Here is a 22,635-nt window from a genome sequence, read left to right on the forward strand (position 1 = left end):
AGAGCTATAACATGCATCAGGATCTGCTATGACTTGTGTCAGGCCCACTCTTCTGCCCAGCACAGGGCCACATTGTGTAAGGGGGGGGACTCAAATCAGGAATTTCAACTTTTTCAAGGCTTCTACCTGTACAAGCCTTAATAAATCATCACCTATGTTCTGCTGTATACTAAATTGTTGGTGCTATGGATGGTAATTTAATATGATGTCATTGTCATTGTGATTTCGCTAACATCTTCAATGACATCATCACATCCGATCAACTACAGTGATATCAGACATGGGGCCAAATTTTTCAGAGCTTCTATGCTTGAAATCATGCGCACAAGCCGTGAAATTGCCACAATTTCTTGCTCACGTCCAGAAATTACACCTATTCACCCATTACGCTGCCTACACGCCATATGAGGGTGGAGGGGTGTGAAGCGGGGCACGGTAGGTGGGCAACGCCTTATTTCCCTGCCAACAGCTTATGCACTGCCTATAGCCAACGCAGCCTCCTGACAAATCCGTTTGGTGCAGGGGGTGGTGGCAAAATCACATTCCGGAGCATTCAGCGCCCCATGATGTACACTGACCCATCAACACATGATGAAACCTTCAGTGAAGCCATCTAACATGATGTTATCTACAGAGATCTTATCAGACTTGATGTCATCTAAAGTGATGTCAAATATGATGTCATCTACGGTGATCTACAATGATCACATCTCATGAGACGTGATGACATATCACCTACGATGTAACATCATCCAACATTAAGTGACCATCAATCATCTCATCTAACATGATGTCATCAACAGTGATCTTATCAAACGTGAAGTCATCATCTAATGTAGAGTTATCTACAATGGTACCAAAAGTGATGACCATCTATTGTCATGTTATCTACAATTATATCTTCTAATACGATGTCATCTATAATGATATCCATCCTCAGGGTCGGCTCCAAGTTTCAGTAGGCCCCTGGGTGACAGAGCCTCAGTGGGCCCCTTTGCAGTGAGCTTATGCAGTTTCCTGTTCCCTAAAATATTCCCTAGTTTATCTTAGCAAACAGCCCCCTAATGGTTATTTTATATAAAGTCCCCTCACACCCTATGGATTTTTTAGATACAGCGCCCCTCACCCCATGAATTCCTTATGTACATACTTATGTGCCCCCCCCCAGGAGCCTGGGCCCTGGACACTTGCCCAGGTATGCCCAGTGCTGACACCGGCCCTGTGTGTCCTGATGCTTTCATCTGTTTCTAGCGCAGAACCCACGCCTGGTCAGTAGATATAAACAACGGCTCTTCCATCCTCATGGTTTGAGGTGTCATTCCAAAACAGATGAGTTATTAATGTAGGTTTACGTTACCATCCAGTACCTCAACAGGGAGATGTAAGAATCCACCAACACCCCATGCTTTACATGCCAGGCTGTGCTGTGGTGTCCCCACAGGATGACGACGGCCGTTACCACACTCAACTTTGACCTTTTGTATTCTCAGAAAGTTGCACACATCAAAAGGCTTTGCAGTTGAGGAAGAGAGGGGGCTGGTGTTTTTGCTGGTGTGAAGCAGCATGGCATTTAAGAACACAGCTCGAATATAAAAGACAATGGGGGGGATTTACTAATTCTGGTGCAAGCACGACTGTCGGCATCGTAGATCAGTCTCCTGAAAGCACAGCCCGATGTATTAAAATGGCGCACGGCTATAAGTAATTAACGGGTAGACGGAACTAATCAGTCTTGCGCCATAATAATGAGATGTGCTCCAAAATCTTACATGCACTGCGCCTTAATTTTGCTTTCTGACCATTTTTTTCCTGCTCTATTGTGCGCCAAAATTTGTGCCTAAAAATGCCGACAACATACACATAAATGTGATGGATAATGTGGAAAAGTTAGGCCACCCCCACTTGCGCCAAAAAAAACCCTGAGTCACCAACAATCTTTTGGTGCAGATACAATAATACATGTCTCCCAATGAATTACGGTGATGTGTTTTTCTTGTTTTACGAGGCTTGGGGGTATAGTGTGACCTTTATGTTCACACATGCAATTTTTAATGGCCAAGGCCAGAAGTGTATACAGCAGTAACACACACTTCTCCTAACTTTTTGGTCCAATCCCTGCTTTACCCTTTATCCTTGCTTTACCCCTTTACTAAGGGGGACATTTACCCTTAGTAAATGTCCCCCTATGTGTCTTTTACTGTATATCACAATCTATAGACCGGTGGTCCTAAAATACTGCAAGCTAAAGATCATGAAATCCGGCCACTCTCTGACTGTGAAACAAGCCCAGGGGTGGTGACGGTCTGCACTGCCATAAAACAACCCCACAAATTATTCAGATAACAATAATAATTTTGGTTCTGTGAGATCCACGACCCTTAGTAAATGAGCCCCAATGTGTTTACTCACAGACGTTTTCTTAACAAATCTCATCTAATCTCATACCTTCCTACTTTGGTTTAGGTATTCTCATATTGTTTCTATTTAACTGGTATGTTGCTATGGAAGTACGGGGGTCTTTGTTATCAACATTTAGTCAAATTGTTCGGATCTTGACCTTTTACTATTCTGTTCAATAAACTGAATGATTAAAAAAAATAATAAAATGTCCCATGTACTGCTGTCAGTAATTAGAGATGAGCAGACCCGTAGTTTTAGTTTGGGTTCTGCCGCACGACCCGAATGTACTGCCGAATTGGTGGCCAAACAGTCAATCCAACTAATTGACGCCCCTTGCTACCAGCCTGGGCCATGATTGGCCAGGGGGTGTCATGGCCATGGCTAGTAGCAAGGGGCGTCAATTTGCCAGATTGGCTATACAGTTGTCAAAAAATACGCCCAAACCCTCTTTTGGCATACATCTGTAGGGATCCTTGGATAGTAAATGGGGGTCATGGATGTGTTTAGCATGTGCTAAAAATAATAATAAAAATAATAAAAAATACCTTAAAACTAAGATAAACCTCATGGAGCACATTTAGCAAAACTAGGTGCAGTTTACCTGTGGAGTGTGCAGGGTGCGCCAAATTAATTCAAACTGGTGCACAGTCTTCATCGATCTGGCGCCCCCTGCAGTGCTCAGAGGGGTGCACCATTATTTTTTTGTATGTACCTTTAACATAGAGCATGTGACACACTCCCGGTAATAAATTTGGTGGTTGGGTCAACTCTGCCCTGGAACGCCCCCATTTATGTGCAGAATTTTGTGACATTGCGGACACAGGGCGGCCGCGACACCATATAAATACATGTACAAGCAGTCTGCTAGTTCTTTTCAGTGCAAAGTCAGACAGAAAACTGGCGCAAACACTATAATAAATGTGACCCTATGTATTTTATAGCCGGAGGAGAATCACTCAACATCATTCACTGCCAATGTAATATCTGATCATACAGACGTGATGGAAAATATTCACTGTGAGTGATTCTTATACTCTGTTATAGGACATATTCTTACCTGGGGGCGCTGCTTCGGGGTGAGTGTAATTACGGAAAAACATGAAATTAGGAAGGATAATCATAATAAATAGGAGAAGTCTATGGCCAGCTGTGTTATTCTACAAAGCCCATTCACTATTCATGGGTTAATGTGTTAAATCCCTCTGTAGCGGATAACATAGGAAACGGAGACGTGTTCTGTCTGGAAAGAAGTCTCCAATGTATCAATGTTTAGAAAATATTCAACCTAGAATACAATCCGCCTTCATTAAAGGGCAAATGTCACCCGAGCGCAGAGCGTATTACACGTATTCCAGGGAAGGAGCCAGAAACCCCTGCAGCTGCTGATGCACTACAAGTGACAGCATGGACACAGGTCTGATGCTGACAGCTGCCAAGTCTAGAATTTATCTATTCATGGAACATTTTCTTTTTTAGCTCCTAGAAATATAGATCAATAGATATGAAAAGATGGAAATTACTGAACGATAAATATGAAATGGATAAACAGAAATTTGGATAGATATTAGATAGACCAGTGATGGAGAGATAATGAGATAGATAGATAAACAAATAGATAGCTAGCTAGATATGAGATAGATATGAGATAGATAGATAGATAGATATAAGATAGATAGATATGAGATAGATATGAGATAGATATGAGATAGATAGATAGATATAAGATAGATAGATATGAGATAGATAGATATCAGGGATGTTATGCTATCCATGGACCATTTGTTGCTATTACAGTGATTTTTTTTACAGGAGACCAGCACTGGGGGATCCCCTCCAGGAGAAGCCCCTGCTGAGGAGGTCACTGGGTGCTGGGTGTCACACACCTGGGTGCTGCTGTGAGTGTTATCTCATTCTGGGCTGCGGGAGAAGCAGAGAGGAGCTTGTAGCAGGATCACATGTAACTGCCCGAATCTAACATTGCGCCTAAATTGCGCCTAAACTGTGTTAAAGTGATTAATAAGAGGCAGGAACTCAACTCATCACAGATTGTTGTAGCTTGTGATAATTTGATAATTCTGGTGCAACAACTTCACTTAAGCGCAGAAAAGTGATCAATCTGGGCCTATATATCTTATCATATCTACCTATCTCATGTATCTATGATAGATCTATGTATCATCCCATATCTATCAATCTCTAATAAAAAAAAACAGCAAAAAGATATAAGTGGAGACTAAGCATAGGACTAATGGGCAGTGGGGGGGGGGGGGGTTGGCACTTAGGGGTAGATGAGCTGCACGGTGGATTAGTAGTTAGCACTACAGCCTTGCAGGGCTGGCATCCTGCATTCTGTTTACATGGGTTTCCATACTCCAAATCATACTGGTAGGTTGATTAGATTGTAATCCCCATGAGGATAGGGACTGATTTGGCAAGCTCTGTGCAGCGCTGCGAAATCTGTGTGCGCTATATAAATATTAAAAGGAATGAAATGTCACAATTCGTGGCCATGTCCCAGGATTTGTGACTACTTCCAGACTTGACAGGGAGCTCTGAGAGATCTGCCCCTAGATGCAAAATCCTCTTGTATAGAAAAGGTCGGTCACAAAGTTAAAAAAGATTTATTCAGCCTTGCAGAATCTGCCTTTATATTTCATATATCATATCTGTCCTCTATTTACCTTCCTCTTATCTTTTTTCTATACAAAATTTTGGGAGGGATTTACCGGAGCTTGTGCACAGCACAGGTGCCCGCCCGGATTTAGCAGGAGCCCGAAGCTGGTGCATCATGGATCAGCGTATGTTAAATAGGCTCCTGTATTTTTAAAGGGAACCTGTCACCAGGGACCTAATTTCCTTTCTGCTTTCTCTAAGCATTTGCATTACAATATAATTGTGTGTTATAACTTACCTTGCACCCTGACAGAATCCTCTGTGTAGTCCCAGGGGTTGGGCTTTGGCTTGGATGCATTTCAAAAAACAACATGTGACTTTTCTGTGCTGCAGACTGCTCAGCTCTCAGCCCCCACCTTTGTGCTCATATACAGCTTCTCCCTCCTGCTCCTTCACAGAGTTTACAACCCATTGAGCTGATATCAGAGAGGGAGGTGCTGTACAGGAGCACAAATGTGAGAGCTGAGGAGTCTGCAGCACAGACAAGTCACATGTTGTTTTCTTAAATGCATTCAAACCACAGCCCAACCCCAGGGACTACAGAGAGGATTCTGTCTGGGTGAAGGGTAAGTTATAACACACAATTATATGTTTAGAGAAAGCAAAAGTACAGATTTGCACTGCAGCTGTAAGGGGCTTCTGTAATCTGTCTTTAGTGAAAATGAGGTCCCTGGTGACAGATTCCCTTTAAGAAATTATTCCTAATAGTTCCCAGTGCATTCAGAATCCACACCGAATATTTTATCAAAAAAGAAATTTATTGGAAATAAAATTCAAACATCCACTTATAATAATAATAATAATAATCAGGTGCAGAGCAAACAAAATATCATTTACAGACGGCAAAAAAACATAATAATATTAAAGAAAAGTCCCTTTCATATGATAGTAAACGTTTCCACAGACGCGAAGCAGAGACGAAAAAAAAAACATAAAACATGTGCAGGTAAAGCAAATATAACTCGCCAGAAGAGACAGAAGCTTCTATGTACAAAATAAGGCAAGTATTTCTGGTCTTAGGAAATAACATTGAATGTCACGGTGGTAGCTAAATACATTTTATTACAAAAAAAGAAGAATTAAAAAATTCTGTAATTTTTTGGCTGATATGTGCTATCTTATAAAACAAACAATAAAAAAACACAGACCTTTGTAAACATGAAATATGCAAATATTCCAAACTTCAGCATAGATAAAATCTGTACCAACTGTACCGTGCACTAGATAAAACACAACATCACACGTAGGCATCGGGGGACTGCTCAGCGCAGGAGTTTCCTGGGTTTTACCAGACTTTTTTTGGAATGTATAAACGATACTCTGAGTATCTGAGCATTTCTGACTTCCTGAGAAGAGACACGGTACAATTATCACTACAAGCGGGCAGGTATTGGAGAGGATTTTTTTTAACAAAAAGTTGAGTTTTAAAAAAACTAAATCGAATATAAATGTCTTAGAGGAACCCTCCAACTGAAACAAGACTTTGTTATGCCTATTTTACGGTCTGTGGGGGTGTATACGAGTGTCACTTGATTGGGAATAATTCGAATTGATGAGTATTCGCTTTCAAAAAGAAACAGTCACCACCTAGACCTTCATCAATGGCCTCCTAAGAAGTCAACCAGTACCAGCAAGAACCCTGAATGAGCTCCCTGTAGATGTGCGTTGTTCCCTTATGGAGAAGACCCTTATTTGGCTTAAATTTGTCCGAAGTCTTGTTGCAAGGCTTCTTAAATTACATCAACTCAATATGACAACTGGTGGTCTCCACAAAAAGAAACAGTAACCACCTAGACCTCCATCAATGGCCTCCCAAGAAGTCAACCAGTACCAGCCAAAACCCTGAATGAGGATGGACATTGTTCTCTTATGGAGAAGACCCTTATTTGGCTTAAATTTGGCCTAAGTCTTGTTGCAAGGCTCAATTACATCATCTCAATATACCAACTGGTGGTCTCCACAAAAAGAAACAGTACCTGCCTAGACCTCCATCAATGGCCTCTTAAAAAGTCACCCAGTATCAGGAAGAATTTAGAACGAACTCTCTGAGGATGGGTGTTTTTCCCTTTTGGAGAAGAGCCATATTTGGCCTATATCCTAGGTTTCGTACCTTGACTCAATATGCTAAATGGTGGTGTCCACAAAAAGAAATACCCCAAACAACTTACTGTCAATGGATGTTTTTGGATCTTTTGTAACATATTGTGCAAGTCAATTTTTACCACTATTGAATAGTAGGACGTTGTCTAATGTATGTACTAAACTATTTGTTTCAGCAAAATTAGTAAGAACAAGTAGGTTGACATCTCCAATCCCTATTGTATTTATAGTGGGGTGCTCTCCAAAATGTCAATCGAGAGTTCTCAGTTGTTGATACCATTTCTTGGATAACTAAAAAGGATGATATTAGTTGCAAGCTTTCAAGACTACTTAGGTCTCTTCGTCAGGCATGGTATAAGGCAATATCTGAAAAGAAGACACATTTATACACAAATGGACAAGTTATCAACTAGGTTTCTCAGAGAAAAAGATGTCACTGTCCAGTGGTGCTTGTTTCTTCAGGAGTGTCTTCAGTTCCATGCCTGATGAAGAGACCCAAGTTGTCTCGAAAGCTTGCAAATAACATCATCCTTTTTAGTTAGCCAATAAAAGGTATCAAAAACTGAGGACTCTCAACATCCATGTATTTATCAACTGGCTAACGCGGTACAAAGAATCTGTAAGCTCTCCAAAATGTTGAAACCGCTAATTTTATATAACCTCTTCCTAAAAATAGCAACAGAAGCTGAAGATGGGACTATATTTTATTAAACATTGATGAAATTAACAATGTACCATAAAATAGAGGCAAATTTTTGGACTCTGTGCTCTAAGCTGCCTTGACGTAGCTCAAGTTTTTGGTCACATTGACATCAGTTCTAGTAAGGGATTCTGATGAGTCTTCTGAAGAAGGTCATAATCTCTTGAAATATCTTAAATTAAAAAAAAAAAAAATCTTCTAAAAGAAAAACTAGTTGCGATTATTGAAGGCTAATTAAAAATCATCATGAACATGATTGGAGGGCTCCAAATCGAATGTGTTGATTAAGTAATTCATCGTGATGGGGCATGGGGAAACCAAAGATGATCGCTCTTTTTGGAAGCTGAGGATAGCTGTAAGGTCAATGATGTAATTTTTGATTCATCTTAGGTTGAATCATCTTAAGTGCAAAAAATAAACAAAAACTTTAAGAATAAAATTTAGGCAGAGCCGGCTCCACCGTAGAATAGACACCACTGGAGACTGGGTATTGCTGCCACTAAGCACCCCAAAACATGGCGTATTTCTTTTGTAATGATAATTGATGCAGTTATCATGTTTTGGCTTGGAGCCCTTCATAAGAGGTGCTTTTTTATAAAAAATATCTTTGGTACTATGGCACATGAGGCACAATCTTCTAAGACATATGTTATGAAACTTAGTGCAAGTCAAATCGATGGGTTTTGCCCATAGTGGGCATTCACTTTGGTCATTCCCACCATTTTTTTATAACCCTTCCGCACCGTATTTCCATTGTCGTAACACTCGGAGGACATTGAGAGATGTCGATGCATCAGTGCTAACACGTGTAATGACATTAAGTGCATGAACCGTCTACACAGACCTGCCCGATCATCTGAACTTTTTAGAAAATAAAACAAATTTTGGAACTTAGAAGTGCAAGACAGAAATCATAGCAAAGGCCGCAGTGCATTTTTAACATGAACATGATATAATTTAGGTACAAAATATAGTGCCCGTGGCTATAAAGCCCTTTAGCTAATTCATCTCTTACTGCTACATCTTCGTTTCAGTATATACCTGTAGCTAAAAGTATTTTTAATGTACTATGTCATTTTATGACCTATTCCAGCACATTGTAAGGATCCCTCTGGTATATTACAGGACAGACCTCTATATGCTCAAAAAAGAGGCACAGATACAACAAGGCACAAATTAAAACCAGATTCCTTTGGTATAGATATGATAGACATAAATACCTGAAGTCTTTATACAGTGGAAGTCAACATTTAATGGGCAGAAGAATTGGACTACACCATGTGCCAACATCACTTAGCTCATACCTTGAAGGGATTGGCCAGAAATGATTATTGATGGTCTATCTGCACCGATTGGATGTTCAGCCCTGTCGAAACACAAGGCACGGAGCCTGATAACATTTTACTCTGTGTTCCTGTAAGGGCTGAGGGCTTTAACTTCAGACGTGGCTCCCAGATGGTCGAGTGTGTGGACCCCCAAACCAAAATCACCTATTGGTGGCCTAAAATGAGGACAGAAAATCAATAGCAATTCTTGAACTCCTCTTTGCGGTTCGGACCATGATGGAACATTTCATCTAGTTCTGAAGTTTTGTACCACCAAAACGCCATCTAGTTCGGCACTTCTGTTCCACCAAAACACCATCTAGTTTGGCACTTCTGTACCACCAAAACACCATCTAGTTCGGCACTTCTGTTCCACCAAAACACCATCTAGTTTGGCTCTTCTGTACCACCAAAACACCATCTAGTTTGGCACTTCTGTACCACCAAAACACAATCTAGTTCGCCACTTCTGTACCACCAAAACATTATCTAGTTCGGCACTTCTGTACCACCAAAACGCCATCTAGTTTGGCTCTTCTGTACCACCAAAACACCATCTAGTTCGGCACTTCTGTACCACCAAAACACCATCTAGTTTGGCACTTCTGTACCACCAAAACAGCATCTAGTTCGGCACTTCTGTACCACCAAAACGCCATCTAGCTTGGCTCTTCTGTACCACTAAAACAGCATCTAGTTCGGGACTTCTGTGCCACCAAAACACCATCTAGTTTGGCACTTCTGTACCACCAAAACAGCATCTAGTTCGGCACTTCTGTACCACCAAAACACCATATAGTTCGGCACTTCTGTACCACCAAAACGCCATCTAGTTTGGCTCTTCTGTACCACCAAAACGCCATCTAGTTCGGCACTTCTGTACCACCAAAACACAATCTAGTTCGGCACTTCTGTACCACCAAAACATTATCTAGTTCGGCACTTCTGTACCACCAAAACGCCATCTAGTTTGGCTCTTCTGTACCACCAAAACATTATCTAGTTCGGCACTTCTGTACCACCAAAACGCCATCTAGTTTGGCTCTTCTGTACCACCAAAACACCATCTAGTTCGGCACTTCTGTACCACCAAAACACCATCTAGTTTGGCACTTCTGTACCACCAAAACAGCATCTAGTTCGGCACTTCTGTACCACCAAAACGCCATCTAGCTTGGCTCTTCTGTACCACTAAAACAGCATCTAGTTCGGGACTTCTGTGCCACCAAAACACCATCTAGTTTGGCACTTCTGTACCACCAAAACAGCATCTAGTTCGGCACTTCTGTACCACCAAAACACCATCTAGTTCGGCACTTCTGTACCACCAAAACGCCATCTAGTTTGGCTCTTCTGTACCACCAAAACGCCATCTAGTTCGGCACTTCTGTACCACCAAAACACAATCTAGTGTGGCAGACGTATCTAAGACAATAGGCTTGTATCTAAGTCAAAAATCTCAAACAAAAATGGACTTGTGTGATTTTTTTTTTTTTACAGGTGAGTTAAACCCATCAAATGTTCACTTCCACATTGTATAACTGGGACATTATTATTGTTATTTTGATATGTTTGATTGATATTTTTGAAAAAAATGTATATCTATGTAAAAATTAAAATATACGTTTAGGGACCTATCTACACGTATAAAGAAACACTTCAGGGTCCAAATATTATTAAATAATTATAAATTAAAAAAAAATAAAAGAACAAAAAAAAAAAACATTAAGATGACTCCAACTGCACAGAGAACAAAAAAGAAAGTTTACACAGATAAATTAAAAAAACATAAAATTCATACCATTTGAGCTAATATTGTTACATTTGATGTTGCATCGGAAAAATATTTTTGATTGTAAATTTTTTTTTTTTTTTATGGTTAAAATTGTAAAATGCAAACGTAAAATTTTGAGATAAGTGCATTTTGCATTGTTCCAAGTCTGTACCGTCACAAAATTAAATTGCAGAAACATTGTGATCGTCACGTAGATGTATTTTGTGCAGCTTCTTGATGCTTTTGAGGTTTTCCCTTTTTTTTCCTGTAAATAAGGCACATTTTTTATAGCATTTTTTGGTACTGGAATACAATAAGTCTCCTTTTGATTCCTACATATTTCTTCCCCTTATGAGATACAATAAAAATTGAGTTTCTTTGTAACTATTCTCTTTGGAATGTTTTTTTTTTTGTTCAATATAAATATAAGCGAAAAATAGTTTAAAGGCAAAGTGTGCTTTTAGCCATCTTTTTTTTTATAAAAACGATAGCGGTAATTATTGATCAAAAAGTTCTATTGCAACAAAGTCTTGGAGTCACCAAATAGAACATGACACCATATAAATTGCATTTTCTTGACTGTTTAAGGCACTTTCATAGGTATTTGATTAGTCTTAGAAATTGGCAAGGCAACAGGAGTGGAGTTGGAATCAATATGGCCGCCATACCGATTCATCCATTCGACCACTAGAATTTAAAACTGTTGGGGAACTGCTATGACTGCCATCCGCATCCACGCCATCATTCTGGCTTCCCAAATTGGGATTGATCAATGTGTTACCATTGGCCGTTGTACAAGCTGGAAGCATTCTAGAAGGGGAACGATCACCTCCTGGGACCATAGGAAATTGGTATGATCCAGATGATGTACCATAGTAGAGATAGGGAGTGCTGCTGGTTTGGAAGGGTCCACTTTGGTTCTGGGATGAGCCAGGATACGGAGGTGGTAGATACGTATGATAGTGAGTGGTTGCTGACATACCCAGCGACATCCCTGAGGTGACCGGAGGCGTGTATGTGAATGTGGCAGGATAGTGCATTCGTGGATTTGAGAAGCGACTCTCCGTTAGTGAAGAAATACTTGTAAACTGCCTGGGATCCGAGAAAGGACTCAACTCTGAGGTACCTATGGAAGGAAAAACATTACGTGTTACTTGGATGTGACCAACACCAAAGAGACAAAAGTTTCATGAAACAATATTTTTAAGCATCAACACTTGTAACACATCAAGTTCAACAGGATCCAACCAACCAGTGGATGAGTGACGGCACTCTACCAGAATGTAAAGTCAATGTTGAGCCCCGGATTGGCTATAGTGCTTTCATCAGAAAATGGCCTCGGACCCAGAGTCTGGCCACTGGATCCCAAGTTGGGCTAAGTGATGAATTGTTTTAAACCAAATGAGTTGAACGACCCCTTTAAGATTTATCCTTATGTCCTCTCGATTTCACTTATTGGGGCTCATTTACTTACCTGGTCAAGTCGCGATCCCACGGCGCGTTGTCCCATGAGGATTCGGATCTGTCAGGATTCACTAAGGTCGTGCGCCCGATATCCAGCAGGTGTCGCTGCTGGGCTGAGGTCCGCCGGCGTTCACCTTCTTCCTGGTGCATGTAAGTGCGCGATCTTGCGACACAAAACGTTTTTTAAATTCTGCGTTTTTTCCGGATCCGTTGGGTTGTCTGATGGCCGCGTCCCCCGATTCTGTCACATGAAAACCGGCGCCGATGCGCCACAATCCTATCGCGTGTGCCAAAATCCCGGGGCAATTCGGCGCAAAACTGAAATATTCGGGAACCCCGACGAAAGTGCGGCGTACGGACCCTAAGTAAATGAGCCCCATTATGTTTTATGATTTTGCTACCATCAGTTTTCACACCCATCATCGAGCGGCATTTCCTCCCTCCACTATTAGGTCCTATAATAGTGGTTAAGGAGCTGCACAGTAAAAAAAATCTAATAAGTCAATAACGTGTCGGTTAAAGTGGCAGTGGTCAGTCATGTTTTTCATAAAATTGTCCATAAAAATATTTTCAAGGGTTGACAGGGCCGGTAATTGCTCTGTAAGAGGTGACTGCATGCAGTCTCGTTTTTTTTTTTTAACGTACAGCTTCAGAACGGCTCAGGTGGGTCAGGTAGGATTAATGTGTTAAAGCCATGGAGACCGCAGCAGCGTATAATAAGGGAGTCGCGGAACAACTCTGCAGCCAGTAAATGTAAATGGCACATATTTGTGTTTTCCACGCTCACTTGTAACCCCAAAAAGTCAATTGAAAGGGCAATAAATAAGTAAATTAAACGCTGAAGTATTCAAGCTGCAGCTACAACACCTTCCCTTTACTAGGAAATATATTGCGCCGGTCAGAAACGAGGAACAATTAAACGGCATGTGTTTCCAGTTAGTTTGTTGCAGGAGTCTCATTAAAGGCTCAGGTTTGGCTCGCCTCCAGCTCGGTCTGTCTGCTTCTCAATGGCTAATTCTTCTCCGTTACCCTTTTACCTGTTGTTGTCTGCAGAATTCGGAGGCCTAACAACCGTGTCATGACCGTTCTCCACACACACTCACTTATGCCAGGTAATGTCACTTGCCATTCATGTAACAATTACTAGCCAAATCATGCGGTTTTTTGGGGGGAAGTGATGGAGAACAAATGCGTCCCTGGTTTGCAAAGCTTTGGTCTTTCACTCTCAATTACAATGGCTGAACGAAAGTAAAGTGGACGTCAGCTTGTCGACATAATTATGGAAAGATCCTAGTATTAATTTGACGGCTTATTACGCAGTTATTTTTCTGTATGCTTGTATTAGGGTGTATTAACACAACCAGGAAAGACGGTAAAATATAACGGTAACACACAACATATGGTTAAATGTTACAATTAATATCTAGGAAAATCTGAATAATAATGTGGTCTGTGATTTCTGAGGGTGGGGTTTCTAGAAAACCACTGGGGCAGGGGTAGGTAAGTGGGAGTGGGTAAGGAAAGAGAAACAACAAAGTGCACTTATTCTGCTCTGGCTCCTGGTTCCTCATATGTTCCCCGGCATACTCAAGTGGGCAAGAAGAAGGGGCATAACTTGAGGGGGTGCAGAGGGTGCATGAGGCCTAGGTTCTTATGGTGTATCTTTCCTATATGAGAAGACTAGTACTATAAACAATACATTATAAATGGGGGCCTGGCATGCATTTTGAACTTGGGCCCGGCAGCTTCAAGTCACACCACTGGCAGGAAGTGTCGGGGGTCACAGGACCTGCTGGACCCAATGAGTGGCTTCAGCAGGCCCCAGTCACATCACTTCTTCTAGGTCACATGGGCCTACTGAGGCTACTGTTTGGTTGCATGGGTCATGTAACGCTCAACACTTCCAGTCCAGATAGTACTGTCGGGGAAGACATGACCATCATGACTTAGCCTGAAAAGGGGTAATTAGGCTTGGCAACACCTGAACCATAATTATAATTTTTGCATTTAAAAATATGTTTGATGTTGCATTCAATTATTGGATATTGATATGCGTTTTATATAACTTGTGCACTCTGGACAAGCCTTTTTAACATGCCCAGATAGGCAGAGCCTTGACTTGTAGAAGAGCGAAACCGAAAGCCATGGTTCCCACTTTCTATGTTATGGCTGAAATCTAAGAGCTGATTTTTCCTATACCCACAAGAGTGCGTTTCATAGAAGGAAAACCAGAAGAACCCAGAGCATGCCTAGGAGAGAAAAAACTCCATGTAGATGTCCTTAGTCAGATTTGGACCTAAGACTTGTCAACTGTACATATTAATCATTGAACTACAACCTAAAAGGATCTTCACAGAAAGAAAAGGATCAGACCCAATCTCTTTTACCACCCACTCTTAGTTGCAGACCAGATCTCTGCTCATGAATGGAGAACTTTTCATAAAAAGCTGATGTTGACAAACCAAAAATAAAATCTGGGCCTCTTCCCGTAGAAAGGGTTGTGGAAATTGGAAAGTTTACAGTCTAAGTACAGGAAATGGGAGATGATGGCTATTTACAAACACCATAAACAAACTCTGTTCTGGAGTAACGAGACAATGTCATTGAAGGCTCCACAACACAAGCAGAGGTAGAGAGCATCTCCTCCTCCCTGTGATAAACATTGCATGGCTGATGTAAAGGTCACACTGGTCCGTGCACAGCCGAACGAAGACTCTCAAGCTATTTGCTCTATCCAGCCACAGAATAATATTTACGGTTTTGCCCTGGGTTAATAAAGCCGTATTTACTTACACCACGTTGATAAACTCAGCCCACGATGACATCGGAGCCTCACAATGTTGAGAGACGGGAGCTGCAGACGTTCTCTAATCAAATATTTGTTTAATATAATGACTGCAACTGCACATAGTCACAAGACGAGGATCTCACAATAGTGTCAAGCATCAAGATCAAGAACCGTCTGCTTGAAGAGTGAACAAAAAATATACTTTGTGTGCATTTGAGATTCTACCATATATATATGTATATAAGTGTCAATTATAGTACTGAGATGCATAGACACCATGACCTGATAAGACTCTGTAACTTTGTATTAGGCCTTGTGATCATGTGCTTAGAGCTAGCAGCATATACAGTGGCTAACTCGTGGCTCTGTCGTTTTCTATTGGGCAAGTCCAAAGGCAGTTGGCAAGTTCACAGGGTGGTGCCTCACGGTGTATGTATTGGACTATGAACAGGCGGACTGAACGTGTCACAAAAGATAGTCAAGTCAAAAGACTGTCAGACATTTCCTATGGACATCATTTTCCGATGTCAGACGGGCATCACCTTTTTGTGTATGAGGCCTTACTAGGAGCTTTTTACCAGTGCTACTGTACACACTGCTCTCAAAATAAGCGGCCCAAACATGTATTCAAAATGTACTCTCGTAAACTGAAGAATATACAAGTTGTACAGCTACGGTCGGACCTAGTGACACTGGTGTCAATTCAGTCATCAAGACGTCTCTCGAATTCTGTTAGTTCTCCAGAATGTGGTACCCAGTTTAATACCCAACTTCAAAGTCTCCCTAAAAAATATATGAATGGTAACCCAACCCTCCTCTGATGGCACATGTTAGGGTAAGTAACGGTTGGACATCTTCAAACCACCACCAGAAGAGTCTTGCATCTCCGATAGACGTTTATGGGACAAGTATCTAATGGATATGGCCAACCTTAATGAAGGGACAATAACTGTTACTAAGAAAAATACTGAAACATTCATGAGCTGCTACTTTGTAACCATCTATTTTGGCACCTGTTGGACTTTCTATTGAATACTCAAACTGGGAATTTATTCTTTTTTTATCTGCGTTATCCTTAAAACTTTCAAAGTGTGTAATCGGTCCTTTGACTAAAGGCAAAGTAGTACAAAGTTTTGGACCGATTTAATCTTCGGAGTCCACAGCTGTTCTCTTTAGAGTGGGACATTTGAGGATCCAAAGGATGTTCTCCAAAATATGTCACACCAAGAATATTCATTTCAACTGAACATAAATCCTGCTCATAAAATGAATGTTTTTATTCAACTTTTTGCTTCATTGACAAACTCTTCTCCACACAAGACAACGCTCATTAAGCGGAAATCAACAGGGCTCCCTGACAGATTGATTACCAACTATGAAAACTTAAAGTAAAAAAAGTAAAGAGGAGGGGGCGGAGGATTTTTTTGACTTTGAAACTAGATCCGTGATACTACAAAAGCTAGTCCTCGGGCAGCTGGCTGCTCGGAGAGCCCACACACAGTGCCAATGTAGCCATGTGACTGCTCTGTCACATCCTGCAGTCATTTCCAGCCAGCGTGCGTGCGTTCCTATTCCGCTCGGAGAAAAAAAAGAGGGACAAAAAAAAAAAAAGGACGAGATATATTAGGAAGCAACATATGGAAACACTTTCAGTAAATCCGCTGCCATGAAATTCATAATGAGCAAGAAGCTTCAGATGTGGTTAGGAGCCTGAGATAAGACCCTGAAAACAAGGACAGACGACAAGACTCCCCTCGCTGTCTCTGCCTCATAAAAAGCAAAAAAAAAATCCTGGTTATGAGGGAAGGTAGCAAGGTATCAAAAAGCGGCGACTGATGGTCAACTGGATAATCACCAAACACTTGTCACTCCCAGTCCTGCGCCATACGGGACTACAAAGGCGCCGGCTCTTACAACATGTGGCTGAATCAGCCTTCTTGAACGTCATTTATTATTCTGATCGAATACTGAAAAGTTAATCTCCAAGAAAATAAGCTATGGGGGGAGCTGCGTGCTTAATCTGAGTTTTTGATAAGACAAGACTTAAATGTTGGAGTGTCAGGTCCGCGTGATTTATCGTCTGCGGGGGGCGCTGAGAGGCAACATTTGTTACTGTGGATCAAGGGAGAAAATTAAGGCTGTCACGGTGTAGACTCCTCTAGCAGACGAGGCAAGAGAAGTTAATCTGTATCATCGGCATAAAGCAGCACGTGAAGCGGTTTGGGTCACCAGAGACCACACGACGATCTGACATGTTGGCCTGAAAATTGATTATCATCTTTATTATAATTTTGGATGAGTGGCAGCTTACGGCTTGGTTTGCAACATGGGGCATTGATATCAAGAGGCCCTTGCAGACAAAGTTATGGTTTTGGCTGAACATATCTGGTCATAAAAGTTCTGAAGGTGACCTCATTCTCCAATGTAAGCAGGCGCGATGGAGGCAAGATAAGGCATGCACTATATTCACTCTGGAAGGGGAAGGAGAACAATGGGCCGATATTTTTTTTATCATCAAATTTTTTACATACAAGCCATGAGCTGTATGGAGCGGTAACGTCTAGTCAACAGAAATCAAACATAATTCTTATATTACATTGGGGGTTGTTCTCACTGATTTCTAGGTAATAACAAAAAAAAAAAATCATAACATATTCAGCATCTATCTCCAAACATTTGTTAGCGATACTTCTTTAGGATGTCTTCCCATTTGGATACCGTCCTAGTAATCACTGGTGACTTACCTGTCACAACTTACAGCTGCAACGTAGGAAATGGCATTGAGTCACACTAAGAAGTATATAACCAAATTTTTTTGGGCGGATATCAATTTCAGATCTTGGTGGGGTATCTCTGCCTTAAAAAACGCCCACTTCAATTTCTCAAGGAGTGTTTTTCATATTTTTACATTTTTGTTACACACGTTCGCCGTTTAGTTTTATTTTTCAATTTTTGCTCCACTCGTTTCCAGTTTAGAGATTTTATTCTAAAAAACACTATTGGGATTTTATAAAAAAAAATAATTAATAACTTTTTTCATAGTCATTGATCAGGAGTGTAATCCTAGGATCCCATATCATCACAATCAAAAAAACAAAGATCTCAGTAGATATTTCACCTGTTGTCAAGAAACAAGTCAACGTGGGCAGATTTTAGGTGTGACAAATGCAATAGTATTTTCGAACACCCACACAGCGTTGTAATAAAGCAAGTATCGCTGTGAATTAAGAACTGAACAATGTGGTTTTTCAATGTGCAACCAGTGTCCGATATTTACATAGCAAGTGTATGAAAACAACAGCAGGCATTGTGATCCACATCTCTCCGAAGCAACCAAAGTATGCCCTGTTGATGAGACCCTCACTTATGTCTGTGTTTCCCATTAGGGTAGAGGAAAATCAATTTATGAAATGAAATTCCTTAACGAGACTCCAGTAGACTAGATATCGATGAGTTATAGAAGAACAAATGGAGCTAAATAAATATAAAAATAAAATATCTATATACCTGAGAGGCGTCTAGGCACATCCGTGATAGCTGGAAGCCCTGTACCTCGGCTTGAGGATAAGGGGGTCGTGGAATGAATGGATGGAGAAGTCATCTGGCTCAGATACGATGGATAGGACTGGTCATAAGACCACGGAGGGGATGACTGCGTTTGTCTGGGGTCTAAAATGACAAAATAAAAGAGAGAAATTCTTTAATTACTCAAATTATCTTAAAAAAAAAAAATAACATACTCATAAAACACATAATGGGATTCTACCTAAAGTGGGTACGGAAAGTATTCAGACCACTTGAAATTTTTCACTTTGCAGCCAATCGATAAAACAGAAATGTAGATATTTTTGCTTATTTAATTAATCAAGAAAAACTGAAATATCACATGGTCATAAGTATTGAGACCCTTTGCTCAGAAATGAGCATAAGCTTTGGAGCTGGTGCAGCCGGGAGTCTTCTTGGGAAAGATGCAACAAGTTTCTCACCCCTGGATCTGGGGATTCTCTGCCCCTTCCTGGGAAATCCTCTCCATTTCCCTCAGGTTGGATGTGAACGTTGGTGGACGTAATTTTTAAGTCTCTCCAGAGATGCTCATTTGGGTTTAGGTTCGGGCTCTGGCTGGGCCGGTCAGGAATTGTCACAGAGTTGAAGCCTCTGCTTTGTTATTTTAGCTGTGTGCTTAGGGTCATTGTCTTGTTGGAAGGTAAACCTTTGTGCCAGTCTTAGGTCCAGAGCACTCTGGAAGAGATTTTCATCCAGGATATCTCTGTACTTGGCTGCATTCATCTTTCCTTCAATTGCAACCAGTCGTCTTGTCCCTACCCCCTTAACATGATGCTTCCACCACCATGTTTCACTGCTGGGATTGTATTTGGCAGGTGGTGAGAGTTGTGGTCGCCTCAAACTTCTTCCATCTAAGCCACTGTGCTCTTAGAACCCTTGAGTGTTGCAGAAATTTTTTTGTAACCTTGACCATATCTGTGCCGGGCTACAATTCTGTCTCTGATCTCCTTGGGCAGTTCCTTAGACCTCATGATTCTCACGTGCTCTGACATGCACTGTGAGCTGTGAGGTCTTTTAAAGACAGGTGTGTGCCTTACCTAACCTAATACCTTACCTAGTTCAATCAGTTTAATTAAGCATAGCTGGACTCCAATGAAGGAGTAGAACCATATAGAGTCTCACAGTAAAGGGTCTGAATACTTATCACCATGTGACCATTAAGTAAATTTGAAAAAGGTATCTATATTTCTTTTTTTCTGTCAAGATGGGTTGCAGATTGTACATTAATGAGCAAAAACCCAAAACTTTTTGATCCTACCTATTGGCTGCAATAAAACAAAGAATTAAAAATTTATAGGGGTCTAAGTACATTTCCGTACACACTGTATTCTACCATGGCTTGTTAGCATATATTGTGTATTTTTGAGAAGGATCTGTAGGAAAATATAGTTCAAACAACATCATATTCAATTGATAAAGACAATAACAGTAAGAATGGAAGTCCACCTATAAATCGTCTGTAACCTGTTTAAATGTCCTGTTGCGCCCCCACAGTGATAATAATGAGTTATACTATTCTCTATCAGAAACAAAACCATAGATGTAGTTGGTCCTCCAAGGAGAAGTCTAAGTGAGTCAGTGTCTTGGATGTCTCCATAACACACACACATGTGTGGTCCAGCAAGGCTTATTTGACCTTGGGTGCATGGCAGTCTTCATTTCAAAGTCATGTTAAATTTTGGAAAAGTTGTGCAATAGTTGTATGAACAGAGGTCATGCGATGGTCATGGTAACCTCAAGTTTTACCAGTATCCGTATTACGCAAGATAAATCACTTATTGGTGACGCAGGTGAACCGGCTCTTGGCTTATTTTGCTCTTTAGCCATCCAAGTCTCATGAACGCTAATCTTTCTCAGGGGAGTTGGCGACATAATATTTCACATCCGAAAAGGATTTGGCAATTGACTTGATACCGTCTGGTTTTCAGATAAACCACATGAAAAAGCTGATAGAACTCGGAGCTAGTATTGGTACGCCGGCCTTGTAGGCTCTGCCAGCGAGTCCTATTATCCAATTTCAACATTAAGCAGACACATTCACAGTCAACAAGAATTTGTTCCAAGAGGAAGACTACCCTTAATCCTATTAACAAGTGTCCAAGAAATAGGAAACAGGTTGGAACGTAATTCCTGGTCCATCCTCCGACCTCCCTGGATTTTATGTGCGTCCAGTAGCCGTTTGGGAAACTGCTATTAGATCAATGACTTAACCAGACCTCATTAGTCTGTCCTATAAAGAGCTGGATGGGTTTTAGGAGCTCTTACATAAATTGGCCGGGCAGTCGACTGTGTCGTTTGGATTTCCTCTAGTTAAAAAAATTGAAAGAAATAGAAATAAAATAAAACAAACAATGTGACTTATGGAAACTGCATAGACGCGAACATTGGCAAGTGTAGAGCGCGGCCTCACCCTCCTCGGCTTGAAATAGCAGACCGTAGGAAATTTGTGTTGAGTAACACAACCGTTATGGACTGGGATTCACAATAACTCAAGTCACATATTAATATTGAAAATTTTATCAAAACGTCTCAGATTCCTATAGTTTTGTCTATAAATTTATTTCCTAATAGCTGGTATTAAGTTATATATTACAGTAAAATCCCAAAATCATTGCACCAGTGATTATGGATTCTGGGAGTCTGGGAAATATGGCTGACGAACACGTCAAGGACTGAATATACTCGTGTAGAGCCGGAGTTACTCATAAGAACTGAAAACTTTATCGTACACATTCGCCCCATTCCATACTATTAAACTTTATCTTATCCTTATACTGGAGATAACCAATACGTCTTTGTTTTGAATTGTGCTAGGAAACAATAGAAGTTGGAGGAAGACCACACAAACAATGGAGAACATACAAGCCCTGTGCAGATGGTGCCCGTGCTCAGAATTGGCCACAGGCTCTAGTTTCTAAGAGGGTCCAGAGGCCCTGTCTGTCTCCCTTATTTGGATCAGGAAAGAAACTTAACCCCTTGTGGAGATTGCCTATGCAGGACACCTTTATAGACGTTTTGGGGAAGGAATACGTATACGAATACGTTTTCCAACGTGGGTAAAGTAAGACAATTCCTCTAAGGCTACTAAAAAGCTAACTAGTCACCAGGAATATCATTTTTAGCTGGCGAGAGGTTCCTATAGACCAGTGATGGCGAACCTTTTAGGCACTGAGTGCCAAAACTACAAGCAAAAGACAGATATTTTCACAAAGAGCTAAATGCCAATTTAAAGTAATTCAAAGGTTTCAAACGTATTGGCGCCCTGATTACACCAATACGAGAGAAAGAATGAGAAATTTGGATTGTTATTGTAGTTTCCCTCTAAAGTCCTCTTAACGGGTTGAATTATGGTTCCGGAGAAGAGGCTACAATGATAATCAAGCTCTGTCCACACCTCCTTGATTCAGGTCTGGAGTCCTGAATGTTGACCTTTGTGCTGGGCGATGGCCTGGGTGCCCAAAGAGAGGGCTCCGAGTGCCACCTCTGGCACCTGTGCCATATGTTCACCACCACTGCTATAGACTATGCTATGCTGATTTTAGAAATGCATTTGTCAGAAAGCTAAGTACTGCTACTACTTTATTTCACTTTACTTGGCTCCCTGTTAGCAGCGTGCGGTGAGTCTCGGGAAGGAGAGTGCAGCTGCAGCAGTCTGTGTCTCAGTCTCCTCCCCTGTTCCTGACATGTGCATTCCTCAGGCAGGGGAGGGAAATAGCGTGAAAGAGAGGAAGAACGCATCAAGGAGACTGAGACGCAGAAACACAGGCTGCCGCACCTGCCAAAATCCATCACAAGCTGGTGATATAATGTGAAATAAACTTTTATAAAGTAGTGTCAGTCTTCAGAA

General features: G+C 41.1%; 1 protein-coding gene across 3 annotated transcripts in view; it reads right to left on the reverse strand.

Annotated features, from left to right (window-relative positions):
* Nucleotides 1-8,059: 8,059 nt before the first annotated feature.
* The window catches only part of RUNX2 (RUNX family transcription factor 2), an 88,352-nt gene continuing 73,776 nt past the window's right edge, over nucleotides 8,060-22,635 (reverse strand). For all 3 annotated transcript variants that reach the window (XM_072143730.1, XM_072143731.1, XM_072143729.1), the window contains 2 exons: nucleotides 18,732-18,893; nucleotides 8,060-12,098 (listed from right to left, as the gene is read on the reverse strand). In XM_072143730.1, coding sequence (XP_071999831.1) covers nucleotides 11,623-12,098; nucleotides 18,732-18,893 — 638 coding nt within the window. In that variant the 3' untranslated portion in view covers nucleotides 8,060-11,622. The remainder of the gene's footprint in view (nucleotides 12,099-18,731; nucleotides 18,894-22,635) is intronic.

This window comes from Engystomops pustulosus, chromosome 3, assembly GCF_040894005.1.
Source record: "Engystomops pustulosus chromosome 3, aEngPut4.maternal, whole genome shotgun sequence".
NCBI lineage: Eukaryota > Metazoa > Chordata > Amphibia > Anura > Leptodactylidae > Engystomops > Engystomops pustulosus.